Below are 21,223 nucleotides of genomic sequence, written 5' to 3'. Positions count from 1 at the left end.
CACAAGGCCAGGCAATGTGTCACCATGGCCTGTCCCTGATGAATGGCTGGATGGGTTCCATGAATTGTAAATGGAAACATTACTGGTGTCACTTACACTTAAGGATGAAATGGTTGGTGTTCCCTTCTCAACAGATATTAGTTTACATTGTATATTGTGATTGACAGAGGCATGAATCTGTCAACAATCAGTCTGGAGGGGTTTTTTTTCTTTTTGTCTCCCACTGAGAGCAGCTTTATAAAAGCTTAAAGTGGACATGTGATTCCTTTCCTATTCCGTACTACCTTTAAATTCCCTAAAAGCGATTTGGGTTTCAATGAAATTAACTACCCCCCCCACTAAAAAAAAGTTAGAAGTTATTTACTTTGAATATTAATCTCTGAAGAGGTTTTCATATAATGCATATTATTAGAATCCAAGGTACATGTCAGAAAAGCATTATTCACGAAAAGACTTGACTAGGCTTGGACTAGAACCAACCATCTGTGTGATCCCTAATATGAGTTTTTGAACACGTTCCAATATGCCTCTTTTCCCTAGATGTTAAAATAGGTAAAGTGCTTCTCAAGTGCAGGATTTGTTTGGTTTTTTTTTCAAATGTCTTTTCATAGCCTAGAGTTTTCAAGTATGGAGTATTTCATAGCTTGATTCGGAAGCTTGTCAGGAAAGTTCCAATAATATCCTTTCTCTACTCCATTACTAACTTATGCATCACTGACTCCTTCATACTAGGAATACTCTGTAAAGGACTGTGATGTTAATTGGTGAAAATGAAATGCCTCTTGAGTAAGGCAGATTAGTTTTATAAAACATACTAAAAAAGATTAAAATATGTAAATCTTTACATATGCAAATCCAATTTTCTTTTATATATTTCAGAAGAGTCCCTGAATCCCAATCGAGGCCCTTAATTCAGTGTGAGTTAGCCTAAAGTTTTTCTACTGTGAAAACGTTTCCTGGTTTCTGTAGACCAGTAATCACCATCTTTTCCTTTTTATTCATTTACAAGGTTAATAATGATGAGATTATACAATCTTTTAATGAAATATATTTTTTTTACTTTAAAATTTCTTACCACTTCCAAGCAGTCAATGATCTTGGTTAGTTTATCTTCAGGTAAATTCTTCAGTAAGGATACACTTCAAAATTAAAAAGAAACCTTTATTTAATTATCTTCCTGAATTAAACTACAAATATACATCTCTACATAGATTTATACATGCATTTACACAAATATTTTAATTTTTCCAAAGTAAACCTCCATATATATCATACATAAATAACTGAATTTCAAAATCATATTGTAAATACACTGAAATTATACTATCACATAAAACAGCAGACATTTATCCTAGGCAAATAAAAATTGTAAGACGCCATGAAAGGAAAATGACTTAATTTTTTTTAGAGAAAAAAAAATGTTTACATTTATTGTTGGCTTTCAAAGTGAATCACATCCAGAAATGTGTTCCACATCTCAAAATCTCTTTTATTAGCATGAATAAGGTCCTCCACTTCCAGAGGAGGATCAGATTTTCATCTAAATCCTGTAATTAAGTTAAGACTGAATCCAGGGGGAACATAGGAATTAGCATGGAAATCATCTTTGATTATTAGTCATATTGTACAATCTTTTAAAATTAATGGTAGCCAGAGGCATGCAATAAGAACATTTTTACAGATAATAATAATAAACAGAGAAGGAAAAGAACATTGAAATTATTTGAAAAACAAAAATTCCACTCAGTATTATTAACTAATCAATATGCTTAAATTGTACTTTTAAAGAAATTTCTACTTTACCTATTTTCACTCAGGACTGTTGATAGAATTTCTGTAAAGTAAATACTTTTTTCTTACCATCTAAAATTTGACACCGCTAGGGAAAAAAATGATGCTCCTCCATAAATACACGATTGGGTCTGATTTTCAAAAAGAGAGGTCTAAGCTGATTCTCGCACAGTGCTTCAGGAGGCATGTATCCAGGAGCCGTGTCTAAGAACTTTTGCATCTGAATCATTTGTAATTGTGAAACACTGGAACACCCCCAGTGGTAGAGCAGTCAATGCACTGTGATTGAATCAGATGACAGAACTCTACAACAGAAGAAATGACCGCACTAACCAAGCATATGAACCTTAATAAAAGGAACTGAGTAAAAAAAGTGACTTGCAAAAATAATGCCAATTTTGTAAAATTCAAAACTAGGCTAAACCAAGCTACGGGCAAAATAATAAGAAATACCAAGTAGATGAACCTTAACAAAAGGTATTGAGAAAAAAAATTGACTTGCAAAAATAATACCAATTTTGTAAAATTCAAAAGTAGGCCAAACCAAGCTAGAGGCAAAATAATAAGAAATACCAAGGTTATGATTACCAAATTTCAGAATATAGACTAATCCAAGGAGAGGAGATAACCCAAGGAAGGCTAGAAAATGACCACAGGAGAGCATATGAGAACCCCAACAGCACTGCTAACTTTCTACTTATATTGGGCAGTAGCTTGATACACTCATTCTGTTATTATATCTTATAACTTACATATGTACTGCGCATCATTTGATATATGTCAAATATTTCATAACATGCTCAGTCACTCAGTAGGGTCTGACTCTTTGCAATCTATTTACTGTAGCTCGCCAGGCTCCTTCAGTCCGTAGGATTTTTCAGGCAAGATTACTGGAGTGGGTTGCCATTTCCTTCTCCAGGCAATCTTCCCAACCCAGGGATCGAACCCGCATCTCCTGTACTGCAGGTGGATTCTTCACTGTTGAGCCATCGGGAAAGAAGATGTAAATAGAAAAAGAGCTTGTTGTATATTATGAAGCAAACACAAATGTATTTCTCTAATATGTCTTCTTGCAGATGAAAGGTAAAAGGGTTAACCAGAACCTTTTTTTCTGTATAGTGGCATTTACTGTAAGGGAATGCTTTTTGTTCCTTTGGTTTAATTGATTAACACATGCCAATCATGAAAGTTCTAATTCTGGTCCAAACTGGGATCTATAATGTTAGTGAAAAATATGTCCTATAAGCTTGTCACCCTTGGGGGTTGGTAAGGAAATTAATATGAGAAAAAGTCTTTAATCTGTCTCCTATCTATGAAGGCAGAGATTAGGTTTGTCTTGTTCACCACTGGATTCACAGTGTTTAGGCCTGGAATACGTATTGGTTGAAAAAACGTATGAATGAGATAACAAAAAGAAGAAAGGAAAGTAAAAAGGAAGGAACGTGCACTAGTAAATTCTCTTGAGTTCCTTCCACTGAGGCAGAACACAGTAGATTTCAAGGGAACGAACCACTATTGCCTAGTGGCTCAGGTTTTATCTCAGACATGATGCAACCATAGACACTAGTTTATTTATGTATCCCTGTGTGGTCCTTGCATTAGTTTTAAATACAGACCTGTGTTGCTCAGTTGCTGGATTTTGAGATAACCTGTGGCTCAGACAGTAAAGAATCTGCCTGCAATGCAGGAGACCCAGGTTCAATCCCTGGGTTGGAAAGATCCCCTGGAGAAGGGAATTGCAACCCACCCCAGGATTCTTGCTTGGAGAATTCCATGGACAGAAGAGCCTGGTGGGCTACAGTCCATGGAGTGGCAGAGAGTCAGAAACAGCTGAGCAACTAACACAAATACTCAGGTAGACCCCACAACCTGATGGATAAGGTGTTGATTAGCATATAGGTAAGGCACCTGCTTGTCATTACTGCAGCTCTCTTGCAGGAGTCATTATTGTGTCTGGGAAAGAATATCAAAGAGAGTCCATATGAAAAACCTCAATGTTCTACTGATTAACAATGCCTCTGTTCAGTATTCACTGAGTCCTCACTATGGGCTAGGCACTGCACATTTCTAAAATCATTGACTCTGCAGGATAGTTATGCAAGATAAACTTAATTATACTTAAAAAGAACTCAGAATTTGTTTTTGGAAAGTGCAGGATATTTTATTGTTATTATCACTTATTACAGGTTACATATCGTTACAGTACACATGGCAGCTTCAGAGATGGTCAAATCTCCCCCAAAACACACAGAAAGATTTTAAATAAGAAACTTATACTTGCCAAAAAATGCTTTTAATGTGCTGCTGACTTTTTTTTTTAGCTAAATAGGTACTTGTTTCTCTATAATTTAATCCGTCCGAGTAGTTAGGGGTTCAGAACAGTTTACAAAACACATATGTTTCAAGGCTCCATGTCATGATGGCAAGCATAATAACATTTTTGGCAAGTTAATTTACTACAAATAATAGTAATTTGGAAGATAGTGTTTCTATGCCAATGAGAAAATGTCTCAGGTGAAGCAAATAAGGACAGTAAAATAATTTAATATTATTTTAAGCAAAGCATTATTACCTTTTGTTATTGACTTTCAAATTATAAGATATCTTTAAAAGTCAACTGAGCAACCCAAATGAATATTTTAGGAATTTTTTGGACATTATTCTATACTATGTGAAATGACTCCATCAACACAAAGGGCAAAATTAGCAAGAGAAATAAACCAGTGAAAAGGCTAATGGGAATGAAACACAAATTTTCATAGATAGTGGCACTTACTGCAAGAAAATACTTGTGTTCCTTTGGCTCAGTCATGTGGAAAATGCTTAAATAAGAAAAGCTATAGTAAAATAATTACTCTGATAAAACCAACATACCCACAATATGGCTAGACCAGCTTCTCCTTCTGCCATCAATGTGTTACTCTTACCTTCTGAGGAAGTTTCTGTACTGTTCATCTCTAGCTTGAGCTGTCCTTCTCATTATATTCTGGAATACCTCTCGATCTAGTGCCCATGTTTTAACATTGGTAATAGCTTTAGAAAAATCAAGAAAATAATAAAACTCCGTTGAGCTCTTATATTAAGAAAACATTCCAAAATGTTAATCAATCAATTTTTCATGTACTGTCATAAAATTATCTTTCTTGGAAAACACATTATTTAAACACGCAAAATGGAAGGAAGTAGTGATGTAAAGAGTAGGTAATTTTATAAAATCATTTTTGGCTTTGAAATGAACCATGATTTGGAAGTGAGCAGCAAAAGATTTCCATTCTAATTATGTTTTGCTTAGGATGATATTAAAATTAGTTTGCAATTCTTAATTACACACTGCATCATCAGGATGTATTTTAGATTTGGGCTGTGATACATAAGAAAGCCAGCCAGCCTGCATCTATTCCAGAAAGTGAAGAATTCACAAGCAGATAATTGAAAGTTAAAGGTCTCTGCTTGTGAGTCTGTTTTTATGTCTTTTTATGTTGTTTAGACACCGTTGCTAACGAGAGCCAATATATTTTAAGAATCTCTATGGTTACTTTTACATAAAATATATAAAATCACTTTCAAAGAGATTATGCAAGACAGTTTTTGAGACAGCCTTTTCATAGGAAAGACATTAAAAGCAAGAATATAATCTAAAAAGGAAGAGAAGCAGAAGAAGTCACTCCAAAAAATCTATATGAAATTATGATAGTGAGATTTTTTTTTTATAGCAGTGATGAGAGCCTACAGAATAAACCAAAATCAAAATCTCTGGTTTACTAAACTTCAGAGTGAATTAGAATTATTCTGACATTCTTGTTAAAAATAAAGATCCCTGGGCCCCATTGCCAGAGATTGGAGTGGAACCTTAGAATCTGCATTTTTATCAAATACTGAAACAATGCTCAAAAAGAAAACCTAGTCCCAAATACTGAGAAACACTAGATCTAAGTTAATTCAGAAGAAAACATGATATGACCGTGAATAAAGTCAATAAAAACAAGAACCCTAAGGAAAAGCAATTGAACTAATCTCAAAAATCACTCAGGAAAACCCTCATTAATTAATTCATATCCTTTTTGATATTTACACATTTTATTGGTATAATTACTTTTTCTTTTTTATAATATGGTCATCACCTCATGGAGAAGAGAAAGCAAACATTCTGGATGAGCCAAAGACAAATATCTGCATGGTAAAAAGTTGACATTGGCAACTAAGGCAAACACTAGAATCAATTATGCTTAAAGCCATATTCACATTTTAAATACAGGTATCCAATGGGAAGGTTTCTTTAAGCTTGAATCATTCAGACAAGTGCTTCAATATAAATCCTTTTATGAGCATTGCCTTTCTATTAATAAGAGCATAAGGGGCACAGCAGGAGACAAAAAGACTCAGGATGCAACAGTGACTTAGATTGTCTTTAACACTGTGTAGCAATTGAAAACTAGAGCATTTCTTCTTCTGTTACCTTTCACAGAGGCAGTTCTTGTACAGTTGTATAAAATGGCTAGCTCCCCAAACGTGGTCCACATAGGGATGGATGACAGCAATTTCTCCCCTTGGGACACCTCTAGTCGACCCTCTATCAAGTAGAATGCAAGAACACACAAATAAGCAAAATCCATCGAGATGCCATAAATTAAAAGAAAACAAGCAGCAGGTACACAAAGCATCTAGGTGAGATATCTTACGATTCTCATTGTAATAAAGTGGTTAGGAATGCAGACTGAAGCCCACTCTCTATTAGTCAATTAGCATTAAGAGGTACCCACTCTGCATGGGTTCCTTGTCAATAACAGAGATAAAATTAATCACATTCACTTCATATGGTGGTGATAAGTAAACAAGTTACTATAAGTAGGATCACAGAACCACAGACGGCTCACCAGTGCCACCTAAGTGTTAGCTCTTAGGGATTTCCTGGTGGGCCAGCGGTGAGGACTCAGCGTTTCCACTACAGGGGGCATGGGTTTGATCCCTGGTTGGGGAACTAAGATCCTGCAACTGTACAGAGCAGCCAAAAAATATATATATATTGTCAGTGTTATTATCGTTACAAAGCTCTTTCCCTGAAGCAGCAGATGGCAAATGTTTCATTAAAATTCATTCTACTCCCCCAAAAATGCAGCACATGATACTTCTTTTGTACAAGAAACAGAACAATCACTGCATGTCCTCAAAACACAACAAAGGTGTTTACACTGCTAGAAAGACTAACTTGTCACAACTGAGAAGTGTGCTGGCCCTGGAGTCAGCCTGCCTGGCTCTGACTCGTCACTGGCTGTGTGACCTTGGGTAAGTTACCTCATCATGCCTTGTTCATTGCTTAAGCCCTCATTCATTGAAGTGAATTAATAAACAAAGTCACTAAGAAGAGTATAGCAAGAGAATTAAAAGACAAGCCACAGACTGAGAGAAAATATCTTTTTTGCAAAAGATACATCTGATGAAGAACTGTTTTACAAAATACATTAATGCAAAGAACTTTTAAAGTTCTTCAATAAGAAAACAGCCCAATTAAACAGGCCAGACTTTACCAGACACTCACCAAAGAAGACATACAGATGGAAAATAAGCCTATGAAAAGATGCTCCACATCACATTTATCAGGGAAAAACAAATTAAAACAATGAGATATCACTCTGCCCCTAATAGAATGGCCAAAATTGAGAACACTGACAACACCACGTGTTGGAGAGGACGTGGAGCAATGGGAACTACCATACGCTGCTGGTGGGAATGCTAAATGGGACACCCAATTTGGAACAGTTTGGTGGTTTCTTACAAAATTAAACACACTCTCACCATACAATCCAGCAACTGTGCTCCTTAGTATGTATTCAGAGCTAAAAACCTAGGTCTACACAAAAACCTACACACAGATGTTTACAGCAGCTTTATTCATAATGGTCAAAACCTGGAAATGACCAAAATGTCCTTCAGTAGGTAAATGGATAAATAAACTGTGGGGTGTGTGTGTGTGTGTGAGTGTGTGTGTGTGTTAGCCATTCAGTCGTGTCCAACTCTTTGGGACGCCATGGACTGTAGCCCGCCAGGTGGGACCCCATGGACTGTATGGACTGTAGCCATGGACTGTAGCCCGCCAGGCCGCAGGCTCCTCTGTTCATGGAATTCTCCAGGCAAGAATACTGGACTGGGTTGCCATTTTCCTCTCCAAGGGATCCACCCGACTCAGGGATCGAACCCAGGTCTCCTGAATTGCGGGCAGATTCTTTACCACCTGAACCACCAGGGAAGCCCAAAACTGTGATACATCCAGACAATGAAACCCTATTCAGTGCTAAAAAGAGATGAGATACTAATCCATGAAAAGACAAGGCAGAACCTTAAACACATATTACTAAGTGAAAGAAGTCAATCTGTAAAGGCTAAATAATGCATGATTCCAACTATATAACATTCGAGAAAAGGGAAAATGAGGGAGAAAATTAGATTAGCGGTCGCCAACAGTTGGGGGAAGATGAATAGGCAAAGCACAGAGGATTTTCAGGACAGTGAAAATACTCTGCATGATATTATAATGATGGCTATATATCATTATACATTTGTCTCAACCTATAGACTGCAGAACACCAAGGATGGACTTCGAATGATTATAATGTGTCAATGTAGGTTCATCTTTGGTTATTAAAAACAATATCTTTCTAGTGAGTGATGTTAATAACAGGAGAGGCTATGGTTATGGGTAGAGGGTATATGGGAAATCTCTGTTCCTTCCTATCAATTATTCTGTAAACCTAAAACTGTTCTAAAATTAAAGTCATAAAAAGAAAGAGCACTTGACAACAATCTTTAGCTAAGCAGAGGCTGGGGGGAAGGAGAGGTAACTTCCTCACAATTCTTCTGCCTAGGTAATTCTCTCCTTTCCTTTCAAATGCAAACAAACCATACTTAATCAAGTGTTAGTCGCTGGGTCCTGTCCAACTCTTTGTGACACCATGGACTGTATCCCACCAGGCTCCTCTGTCCATGGAATTCTCCAGGCAAGAATACTAGAATGGGTAGTCATTCCCTTCTTCCGCAGATCTTCCTGACCTAGGGATTGAACCCTGGTCTCCTGCATTGAAGGCAGATTCTTTACTGTCTGAGCCACCAGGGAAGCTCATTAGCTAATTAAAACCATACGTAATAAGACCTATATTCTTAGAGGAAGAAAATGGTAGGGTTATTTCTCTTTCCCTTGAAGAATTGGTCTTTCCTTCTCCTAATTCACAGCTAAGTACAACAGCTCTGGGTCAGCTCTGTCCACCCATTCATTCAATGCACCTGATCTGAATACCTATGTTGTGCCAGGAGCTAGTCTGGATGCCAGACAGATAGGGCAGACAAAACAGAGAAGATATTTACTCTGTTACAACTTACACTCTAGTAAGAAATAAACTCCATTTTGGCTCCAAATCTTATAAGTTAGCTATGCAATTTAATAATTTCTCATTATAACCAAATTTTATTCCATCAAAACCATTTAGCTGTACTGCTGAGTTGCTATCATGGATCTTTATGCATTTCAAATGTTTTCCTAATTGGTTATGGCTCATGGGATTTGAACCACACCAAACATGATACAGAATACCAAAAGTTTAAGCTAAGTATGCTTTTACTAGTTGGTATTCTTGCTATATTTTATAAAGGGGAGATTTTGAATAATGAACTAATTTGCTGAATCAGTTCAATCACACAATCCAACTCTTAGATAACACTGTAATTAATTCAAATATGAAATCACCCAATTTTCATTTCCATGTGTGCTATAGCCCTGACTTCAGTAACTATATCGATATTGACATCTACCTTTTCAACCCCTTCTCTCACCAAACCTTTTATCAGAGTCACTAGCAAGGAACAAGACAAGCTAACATGAGTTTCTAATCCTTCCCAGCAGGTTTCATAAATATTGGTTGACTTAAGCACCTATCTACTCTTGCCTGAGTGTTCTAGTGTTGCTAAAGCAGAAGTGAAATATCCAAGAAAAAAGCTGAAAGAGGGGGAAATTGCTTAGGGTCACCTATTCCTAAAACTTGAAGGCTGGCTAAATTAAGAATACGATTCACTTCTTGGGTAGAATAATTACTTGGGGATGACTATAATTTTAAGTGTGCCTACAAACATGTATACAGCAAATAATACACTAGTAACTATGAAACTGTCAAGTTTTAAAGAATCAAAATATAGAAAACAACCTTTTACCACACTACCAATAGAAGAAAATGTGTGAGTGCATGCTAAGTCATTTCAGTCATGTCTGACTCTTTGCGACTCCATGGACTTGTAACACGCCAGCTCCTCTGTCCATGGGGATTCTCTCGGCAAGAATACTGAAGTGGGTTGCCATGCCCTCTTCCGGGGATCTTCCTGACCCAGGGATCTAACCCACATATCTTACGTCTCCTGCATTGGCAGGAGGGTTCTTTACCACTAGCACAACCAGGAAATCTGATAGAATAATACATGCATATTAATTTGTTTGGATAGGCAACTTTTGCTCCACACCTAAGGCCTCAAGGAAACAAGAATCACAAAAGCATTGCTCCTCTTTGTTTCTTAGTTTCTGTGATTCTTTTCACCCCTCCTTGCTAAAAACAGATCTGTCTAAACTTGTACCGCTTACCAGAATGTAACCTCCCATAGAAATCATTTCTTTTTTTTAATATAAATTTATTTATTTTATTTGGAGGCTAATTACTTTACAATATTGTATTGGTTTTGCCATATATCATCATGAATCCACCACCAGTGTACATGTGTTCCCCATCCTGAACCCCCCTTCCACTCCCCTCTCCATACCATCCCAGTGTACCAGCCCCGAGCATCCTGTATCATGAATCAAACCTGGACTGGCAATTCATTTCACATATGATATTATACATGTTTCAATGCCATTCTCCCAAATCATCCCACCCTCACCCTCTCCCACAGAGTTCAAAAGACTGTTCTATACATCTGTGTCTCTTTTGCTGCCTCGCATACAGGGTTATTGTTACCATCTTTCTAGATTCCATATATATGTGTTAGTATACTGTATTGGTGTTTTTCTTTCTGGGAATCAGTTCTAATGAGGTGGATGAAACTGAAGCCTATTATATAGAAATCATGTCTTATTCACATGTCTCCTTCAGAACTCCCAAAATCCAAATATGGCTTTGATCATATTTGACCATAAATAAAAATTTATAAATTTGAAAAAGCATTGTTTAGATGGCCAGGAAGCAAAATAAAAGGCCACAGCACATTCCAGGTTATCAGTCCATCTGGGCAAGCTAGTTAACTTTTTTCCCTAAACTCAAAAAGTTGAGGCAATTCAGAATTTGACAGAGCATTCAATAACGACAAGTCCTGTTCAGATAATTTCTTACTTCTGTATCAAAAAAAAAAAATTGTTGAATTCCACTACAAGATTTGATATGCATTTGACATGCATCTGAGAAATAAATCCTTTTCCTTCTAACTATTATGATCTACCTAGCATGGAAGCATGTTCAAGTGATCGGGTATGGAGGAATTTCTTTAAATGGTTCTAAATACACCAGCCTTAATCTTAAGGCATTTCATTTGACTTATGTATTGTGTGCACCATGTAGGAAGTCCAGCTGTTGGTTAAATGCAACTAAACGATCTTTTGAAATCATTGGGATATAACCAAACTATTTAACAGAGCCACAAAAATAACTGTTTTCTTTTTCATGGTACAACAGTGTAAAAAGTCAGCACAAGCAGTGGCATTCTGAATATTCTAAACACCTTTCTGAAGTTGTTAAGTGTCACTATGATTAATAAGTATGAACTTTCAAATCAGATTGTTAAATTTGCATTCTGTCTCCACCACTAATAAGCTGCGTGGCCTTGGGTAAGTTACTTAACCTCTCTGTGACATAGTCCACATTAGTAACATGAAGATATTAGCACTTGCCTAACAGAATTAGTAAGCTGAAATAAGATCTCTCTATTAAATATTCAGTAGGATGCTGGACATATAGAAAGCATTCTATAAATATTAGTTATTAACATCAGGATGATTCGACCAACAAATATTATTATTTCATGAACTCAATCTGTTATATTTTCTACAAATAGAACAACCAATTTTGCATTTTTATAAATATGTGCAAAAAATCATTAAACAATAGGCAAATATTTGTTATATGATAACTGTAAAAATCTGTGAAACCCACCTGCCAGTACAAAGATATGGTTTCCTGGTTCTCCTTGCTTAATAATGTAGCTCCCTTGCTGGTAGTTTCTCCCATACATGCATTCCACCATGTCTTTGATCTGCTGAGGATCCAGTCTCTTCAGAAATTGATTTTTATTAAGGGCATCTGTAATGAGCTTCTTCTCACTGATGTAATGGAAAGGAAATGTTGAGTTACAATTAGTGAAAAACATCTTTATTCTTAATATTACTACCCATGTGTTTACAACTTTAACCAGTCAATCCTAAAGGATTTCAACCCTGAATATTCATTGGAAGGACTGATGCTGAAGCTGAAGCACCAATACTTTGGCCACCTGATGCGAAGAGCTGACTCATTGGAAAAGACCCTGATGCTGGGAAAGACTGAAGGCAGGAGGAGAAGGGGGTGACAGAGGATGAGATGGTTGGATGGCATCACCGACTCAATGAACATGAGTTTCAGCCAACCCTAGGAGACAGTAAAGGACAGGGAAGCCTGGTGTGCTGCAGTTCACAGGGCACCAGAGTCAGACACGACTTAGCAACTGAATAACAAAAACAACAATTCACAACTTTTCCAGCATGGACAAAAAGTCTTTTCTAGCTCCACCAACACTTGACCCTTATAACTACCATTCATTATGTGGAAATCCTTTGAAAATATTTTTGAATATTTTTCTGTTAATCATGATGAAATCAATTTCATCATCACTTTTAATTGTCATCATCACAAATGTAGCAACCTTCAAGATCTCTAGGTGCAATACTAAGGCAAATATGATTTTTAAATGGAAAAGGGGCAGGTCTATTTGATAGATAGAAGGTTATGTAAGAGACTATAACACAGTACTTACCTAATTCCTATGGTGCTAGTCATTTTTATCTTATTTAACCCTCACTACTATTCTGTGAGATAGTGACTATTTCTACTTTTAGAAAAGTAGACTAAAAGCTGGGCGTCCCAGGTGGCACTAGCAGTTAAGAACCTGCCTGTCAAATGCAGGAGACTTAAGAGATGGCGGTTCGATCCCTGGGTTGAGGAGGGCACGGCAATCCATTCCAGTATTCTTGCCTGGAGAATCCCATGGACAGAGGAGCCTGGCCGGCTACAGTCCATAGGGTCGCAGAGTCGGACACGACTGAAGGACTGAGCATGCACACACAGACTAAAAGTTGAAAAGCAACTATTTCCCCCCGCCCCAGGATTTAAATCTAAGTCTATGAGTCTGAAGTCTGTGCTGCTTCCATTCCATCTCTTTCTTATTCTGAGCTGGAGAAGTCGCCTCCCCTGGGACTCATAAGGTTTGATCAGACATAGACGGTGATGGTGATAGTTTGGTTTTGCTTATGTTTTAACCCTTACTTTGCCTAGACTAGACAGAACCTACATTTACAATCTCACAGCATATTTAGTCCCCAAATCAGAGGTCCATTTGTTGATAATCCTAGAACACTTCAGTTTCTTTTGGAAAAGAAGTAGCTCAAAGCAATTACCTAATCATCGTCACCATAAATTTAAAATGTTCTAATTAGCATATTATATTGGTAGTTATCTTAGAATTATGTGCTGGAAGAAAAGTTGCCTTGTGGGCTAAGTCAGAAACTTTACACAATATATTTGCTTTCACTCAAATACAGTGTTTTGTTTTGTTTTGTTTTTTTTAATCAGGGTTTTGTCCTGTATTTTTCATTCAAACTCTCTCCCATCCCTAGCTTTGTGTTTAAAAATTGTGATTTTTTCTACACAGCAAGTTCTCAAGGGATTTCTCTGGAAGTCCAGTGGTTAGGATTCAGCACTTTTACTGCCAGGGCCTAAGGTTGAATCCCTGGTTGGGGAACTAAGACCTCACATGCCTCATGGTGCAGCCAAATTGAAAAAAAAAAGAAAGAAAGAAGGTTCTCCAATCCAAAGTAAAAGTTCATGGAATTAGTACTTTATGATCCTCTTCATCAAGTCATAGGCTCCATGAAGGAAACAAAACACTCTTGTATAGAAATTCCTTCTTCCCTATAGTGACTCCCTCAGCCTCAGAGTCATCCAGACTCTCAGAGTACCTTGAAAACTTCCTTCCTCTTTCATTTAATCTATCACCAAATCTTGTAAGTTCTCTTTACAAAATATCACTGTTATCCATTTTAGTTTCCACTTCCAAGGATGTCACCACATCCAAGAAAAAAATTCTTAGGTCTGGATGATTTTAACAGCTTCCTTTTGGTTTTTCAGCTTCTAATCTCTTACCCGTGTCAGTCGGTTCAGGCACTCAATCGTGTCTGACTCTTTGAGACCCCATGGACTGCAGCACACCAGGCCTCCCTGTGCATCACCAAATCCAGAGCTTAATCAAACTCATGTCCATCGAGTTGGTGATGCCATTCAACCATCTATCCTCTGTCAGCCCCTTCTCCTCCTGCCTTCAGTCTTTCCCAGCATCAAGGTCTTTTCCAATGACTCAGTTATTCGCATCAGGTGGCCAAAGGATTGGAGTTTCAGCTTCAGCATCAGTATTTCCAATGAATATTCAGGACTTATTTCCTTTTGGATGGACTGGTTTGATCTCCTTGCCATCCAAGGGACTCTCAAGAGTCTTTTCCAACAACCACACTTCAAAAGCATCAAGTTTTCAGCACTCAGCTTTCTTTATGGTCCGACTCTCACATCCATACATAACTACTAGAAAAACTATAGCTTTGACTAGACAGACCTTTATCAGCAAAGTAATGTCTCTGCTTTTTAATATGCTGTCTAGGTTGGTCATAGCTTTTCTTCCAAGGAGCAAGCATCTTTTAATTTCATGGTAATTACTTACCCCTGTAAGTGGTAATTACTTACCCCTGTAGTCCATCCTATACCATACTATCAGATTAATTTTGGTAAAAAACTGGTAAAAAAAAAAAAAAAAAACACATCCTATACCACACTATCAAATTTAGTTCAGTCAGTTCAGTTGCTCAGTCGTGTCCGACTCTTTGTGACCCCATGGACTGCAGCATGCCAGGGCTCCCTGTCCATCACCAACTCCCGGAGTTTACTCAAACTCATGTCCATTGAGTCGGTGATGCCATCCAACCATCTCAGCCTCTGTTGTCCCCTTCTCCTCCTGCCCTCAATCTTTCCCAGCATCCGGGCTCTTTTCAAATGAGTCAGTTCTTCAATTCAGGTAGCCAAAGGATTGGAGTTTCAGCTTCAGCATCAGTCCTTCCAATGAATATTCAGGACTGATTTCCTTTAGGATGGACTGGTTGGATCTCCTTGCAATTCAAGGGACTTTCAAGAGTCTTCTCGAACATCACAGTTCAAAAGTGTCAATTCTTTGGTGCTCCGCTTTCTTTATAGTCCAACTCTATCAGATTAATTTTGATAAAAAACTGACTTCACTCTGATCTCATTCTTCCTTTATCCACTAAAACCATTAATTCACTCAATTAATATAAAGTGAAAAAAGACTTTTGCAAGATGCTCTTCTTGGGGAAAATCTGTGAACAATATCGTAAAATCTCCAGCTTTCACAAGGCTTTCATGCTAGTGTCATATTCCATCAAGTATTTCCTCAATGCCCATACATCCCAATTTCCCAAAACATGTTCCCAGAAGCACTGTTCCTTTATAAACAAAAATTTGTTGAGTTTAGACAATTTGGGGAATTCACCATGCACACTTTAAAGTTTCAAAGAAATCTTGCAGTAAACAAATCTGTTTAAATCAATGTTTTCCAAACCTCAACGTCTTCTGTATTTCTTTGTTTGGCTTAGCTTCTATTAACATTGCATGGAAGTATTATGAAAAGCCTTTTGCCCATAGAAGAAAATTAACATCCCACAATGTGGTATTCCCACATTTCTCATCATATGCATCCACTCTATACATCCAGTACTTACTCCCTAGAACAAATCCTTTGTTACAGATAGACTGGTAACCTCATGGTCTCCTGTGCCTGCCAGCTTCATCCTCAGACTTGGCACACGTTTTCTCCTTGACTTTAGTTTCTTTTCCCCTTGACCTACCAAATATTATACATCTAACAAGAAATCCCTTATGACTGATGCTGCCTGCATACAGTAGCCCACACACCCTTTTATTCTATCCCAAACTCCTATAATACGTGTTTTCATGCCCATTCACCTCAACAAATTTAAAAAGCATTTACTAAAGACATAAAAAGCAATTAAGCATAGTCCATAGCCTCAAAGAGTTTCTAGATTCATTTAACTTAGTTTAGTACATAAACACATTGTAATATACTTTTAGAAAAGAGTTCTATGAGTTTTTCTCCAAAGTAATTCATAAATTCTTGGACAAGTGAGTCTTGTCTTGAATTATCTGTTTACGAAGCTACATACAATAGTGATTAAGTGTATGACCTTTGCCACTCCTTCTCTAACTATGATATAGGCCAGCCATTATAAGCACAGCTCTCCCTGCTCACATAAAACAAGTATAAAAGCTGATTGAAATATATATTTACAAACCTGCTTGATAGCATTGGAGACGTATCAACACAGCAACAGCTTGATGAAGGATGATCAACAAGAGAACATGAACTTGACATTCACCTCTTCTCTTCCCTCTAACGCATTTACTGATTTGCAAGCAGCACTGAGCAGAGTTTTGGCAGCCTCAAAGAGTTTGGAAGACACAAGTCAGTGTTTAAGACACACCAAGATAGATCCTAGTAAACCTAGGATTACAGATGGGACATCAAAAGAGCTGTAACGTAGAAGTAAAGACTGACCCAAACAGGAATAAAAAAAACAAAAAACTAACTTTAAAACTACAGATTCTATTTTGGCTAAAATTATTTGCCCTCGCTTAACTGCCTATGGGAAGCAAAGGTAAATCTTTCTGTAAGACGTTCACAAAATCTAGGGCTCAAATTTTCTCTACATTTTTTTCTATATGGAGTGCCTGGCACGACATAAAAAATTACCAGGCATACCAAGAGAAAAGATCAAATGGATGAATATGAGGAGGAAAAAGACAACAGAAACAGATCCACAGTAGATTTAAAAATTGGATGTATCAGGTAAAAACTTTAGTATAACTATGTTTAAGACAATCAAGGACAAAATGGAAAATGTCAACTGAGAAAATGAATCTTTTTATGAATCATATAGAGATTCTAGAATTTAAACATACAATACCTGAAGTCTAGAACTCAATAGATGGGTTTAAAATCTAATAAATCACAGCTGATAAAGATTAGAAAATGAATATGGGCAGGCAGAATATATCCAGATAGAAGACTGGATAGAATCTAGGATAGAGAGAAGAACAATAAAAACAAAAGCAAAATACAGGAGATATATAAGGCATGATAGAGAAGTTGAGCATATATGTAACTGGGCCCCAAAGAAAGGGGAAAAATTAGTCTGAAACAATCTATGAATGCATCATATCTAAGAATTTTCTTAAACCAGTGAAAACGTATCAAGCTATGGACAAGATGCACAACAAATGCCAAATAAAACATATACAGAAAAAAGCATGTTTAGTCCCATCATAGCCAAGTTACTGAAAACCAATACAAAAGAAAAAATGTATAAAGCAGCTGGAGAAAACAGGCGTTATTACCTTCAAATGACCAATAATAGGACTGACTTACTCGCCAACGTAAATTACGGAGACCAAAAGACAATGGAATATCTTCAAAGTGCTTCAGAGTGCCTAGTTCAATATCTTTACTCAGTGAAAAGAGCCTTTAAAAATTAAAGGAAAGTGAATACATATTCCAAATACAATTCCATTGGCAACAGACTTAACAGAAAACAAAATGACCCCAGATGTTAGAAGAAAGAAACAATGGGAAAAGTAAAATGTGGGTGACTAAAGGAAGCTCGTCTTCATAAAAGAGTAATAATAATACCTTGCAGAGGGGGCTTCCCTGGTAGTCAAGGGGCTAAGACTCTGTGCTCCCAATGCAGGGGCCTGGGTTGAATTCCTGGTCAGTGAACTGGATTCCACACACTGCAGCTAAGAGTTTGCATGGCACAGATAAAAGATCTCACATGCCACAACTATTCATAAGACCTGGTGCAGCCACATAAATCAAAATAAATATTCAAAAAATACGAATAATACCTTGTAGAGTTTGCAATACATGATAAATGTATGAAAACAAGAGCCAAAACTGCATGATCAGAAAATGGAGCTGATATAAATTTAAGGTCTTGGTATTGATAAAAGTATTCATCTATATTGGAAATTGAATAAATTAAGAATGTATGTTACAATTTGGGTAACTCCGACAAGATTTGTCTAAGAATGTTTAACTAGAAAGCTAACAGAAGAGAAAATGGAATAATAAATATACTTAATTCAAGAAAATGGGAGGTAGAGAAAAAAGAAATCAAAGTGAAACAAATAGTAAGATGCTAAAGTTAAACCCAAACATTTTTATTTACACTAAATATAAATACATTAAATACCTCAATTAAAAGACCAGGTTGTCAGATTGATAAAAAGAAAGAAAGAAAATACCAAGTATATGTTGCTTATAAGAGGTATACCTTAAATATAATGATATAGAAAACTTCAAAATAGAAAGGCAGAAAATGATATACTATGTAAACACCAACTATGGGCATGGGTGTGTTTTAGTCACTCAGTCGTGTCCAACTCTCTGCAACCCTATGGACTGTAGCCCGCCAAAACCCCCTGTCCATGGAATTCTCCAGGCAAGAATACTGGAGTAAGTAGCCATTTCCTTCTCCAGGAGATCTTCCTGACCCAAAGATCAAATTCCAGTCATCTGCATTATTGGCAGATTATTTATAGTCTGAGCCACCAGGGAAGCCCAATTATAGGCATACCACAGAGATATCGCAGGTTCAGTTCCAGATAGCCACAATAAAACAAATATTGTAGCAAAGTGAGTCACGTAAATTTTTTGGTTTGTCAGAGTATATAAAAGCTATCTTTACACTATATTGTAGACTATTAAGTGTGCAATAGCATTATGTCTAAAAAAAAATGTACACACATTAATTAAAAAATACTTTCTTGCGAAAACATACTAACCATCATCTGAGACTTCAGTAACTCACAGTAGTAATATCAAAGATCACTGATCACAGATCATCATAACAAATACAGTAATAAAAGGTTTGAAATACTGTGAGAATTATCAAACTGTGTTGCAAAGATATGAAGTGAGCAAACTGTTGGAAAAATGGGGCACCTATAGACCTGATGGACACAGGCTTGTCACAAATTTTCAATATGTAAAAAATGCAATATCTTAAAGTACAATAAAGTGAATGCACAATAAAACAAGTTCTACCTATGTAAAGAAAATTTTCCTTGATACAGGAAAGTAGGCTTTAATGAAAGATATTATTTCTAGAAATAAAGAGCAATATTTTATATTGATAGCATCGGGAAGGTACATTAAATCTTTATCCATCTAATTAGATATCATCGAATTGACAAAAATAAACTGACAAAATTAAAAGAAGAAATAGACAAACACAACCATTTTGGGAGATTTAATACATCCCTCTAAGTAACTAATAGAATAAGCAGGCAAAAATTAGTTAGAAAATAGAAGATCTAAACACTTGACTATCAAACTTTACTTAATCTCTTGACCTAACTGACATGTTAAAAAGCTGTATTCCAACAAATTCAGAATATACATTCTTTTCAATTACACGTGGAACCTTCATGAGAACTGACCATATGAGGATCATAAAGCAAATCTAACAAATTTCACAAGATTGAATAATACAAGCATACTCTTTGAAAACAATAGAAGCTAAAAATTTAAGCTAGAGATCAGAGACAAAATCAATAAAAAATAATCAGAAAATCCTCAAATGTTTGAGAACTGAGTAATATATTTCTGAACAGCCCACTGATTAAGAAAGATTAAATCATAAAGAAGTCAGATAAAATTTTGAAATAAATGATAAAAATGTGTTTTTTCAAAACTTGTGGGATTCAGTTTATTCAAAACTAAAAGGAAAACTTACATTATTAAACAGATTACAAAAGAAAACATTAAAAATGAGCAACTTAAGTGAAAGTGGTTTAAAGAGCTAGAAAAAGAAAAGCAACTGAGCTTAAAAAAAGGGAAAAGAAATAACAAAAAAAGAAGCAGAAAATAACACAAAAGGAAAAAGTGCAAAGAAGAGAATCAAAACAACTCAAAATACTTTATTTGAAAAGCCTAATAGAATTGATAAATTCATGCAGAATGGGGTGGTGGGGGGGAAAGTTAGGAGGGTGGGGAGAAAGAATAATTGCTAATGTTAGAAATGAGAAAAGAGACGTCACCATAGATATTACAGATATGAAAAATGAGGGGATAGTATAAATAACTATTTTTAAAATTTAGATTAAAAGAAAATTCCCCAGAAAAATACAGTATACCCATACTGAAATTTAAAAGAGAGAGAAAGAAAATCTGATTAGCAATAAATAGATTAAAACTATTCCACAAAGAAAATTCTAGACCTAGGTGACATTATCTTTAAGTTTTCCAGATATTTAAGGAAAAAACATTATTAAGCTTATATAATCTTTTCCAGAAAATAGAAAAAAGAAATTTTTTCCAACTTATTTTTTAATGCAAGAATGGCCTAATAACAAAAACACATATTACTAGAAAAATTAAAGATTAATATCCCTAATAAAGATAGGTACAAAGGTCAAAAACAAACACATCTAGACCAGACTAAAAATCAACATAATTAATCAAATGAAAAGGGTAAAGGAGTAAAATACATAGCAAAATCTTATTGAATGAATAAAAAGTATTTGATAAAATTAAACACCCATATATGTTTTAATTTTTTTTTAAAAAAAGAACTTAGTAAATTAGGAATAGAAGGGAATTTTCTTAATCTGATTTTTTTTTAAATCTGTAAAACAAAACAAAAACAGAAAGTATCATATCATTTTCTGGAAATGCTTTCCTTCAGATATTAGAAATGGGACACTTCAATTTCACCCTGAATAAAGAGTCTGAGCAAATTTAATACAAAGAGAATAAAAGAATGAAAAAGGAAAAAAGTGTATCAAAGATACAAACACAGGAAAAGAAGTAATAAAACTGCCATTCTCTCCAACAAACATAGTTATATAAATGGAAAACTCAAAAGAATATACAGGTAAAACCATCAAAATTAATAACTGATTTTAAGAATCTTGCTGGATTCAAGGTCAATAAGCAAATTCAGTTGTATTTCTATATCCCAGAAGCAAAGTAAAAATGCAAATTTTTAAATGACATCATTTTTAAAAGATCAAAAATA

The 21,223-nt window shown here is 35.9% G+C and overlaps 1 protein-coding gene across 4 annotated transcripts in view; it reads right to left on the bottom strand.

Annotated features, from left to right (window-relative positions):
* PRKG2 (protein kinase cGMP-dependent 2) overlaps positions 1 to 21,223 on the bottom strand; it is a 125,317-nt gene that overhangs the window by 74,415 nt on the left and 29,679 nt on the right. For 3 of the 4 annotated variants that reach the window (XR_015166125.1, XM_086407544.1, XM_086407543.1), the window contains exons 3-6: positions 11,970 to 12,136; positions 6,248 to 6,361; positions 4,719 to 4,824; positions 1,076 to 1,139 (exon numbers count right to left, since the gene is read on the bottom strand). Coding sequence is in view for 2 of the 4 variants with exons in the window: in XM_086407544.1 (XP_086263670.1) it covers positions 1,076 to 1,139; positions 4,719 to 4,824; positions 6,248 to 6,361; positions 11,970 to 12,136 (451 nt within the window). In the remaining 2 variants the exon portion in view is untranslated. Of the gene's footprint in view, positions 1 to 1,075; positions 1,140 to 1,860; positions 1,916 to 4,718; positions 4,825 to 6,247; positions 6,362 to 11,969; positions 12,137 to 21,223 lie in introns of those variants that run through there. The other variant, XM_086407547.1, reaches the window with a different exon arrangement.

Source organism: Bos grunniens, chromosome 6 (genome assembly GCF_055505025.1).
Source record: "Bos grunniens cultivar Pamir isolate PY7600 chromosome 6, Bosgru_T2T1.0, whole genome shotgun sequence".
In the NCBI taxonomy this organism is placed as follows: Eukaryota; Metazoa; Chordata; class Mammalia; order Artiodactyla; family Bovidae; genus Bos; species Bos grunniens.
This window is presented reverse-complemented; position numbering and strand designations above follow the sequence as displayed.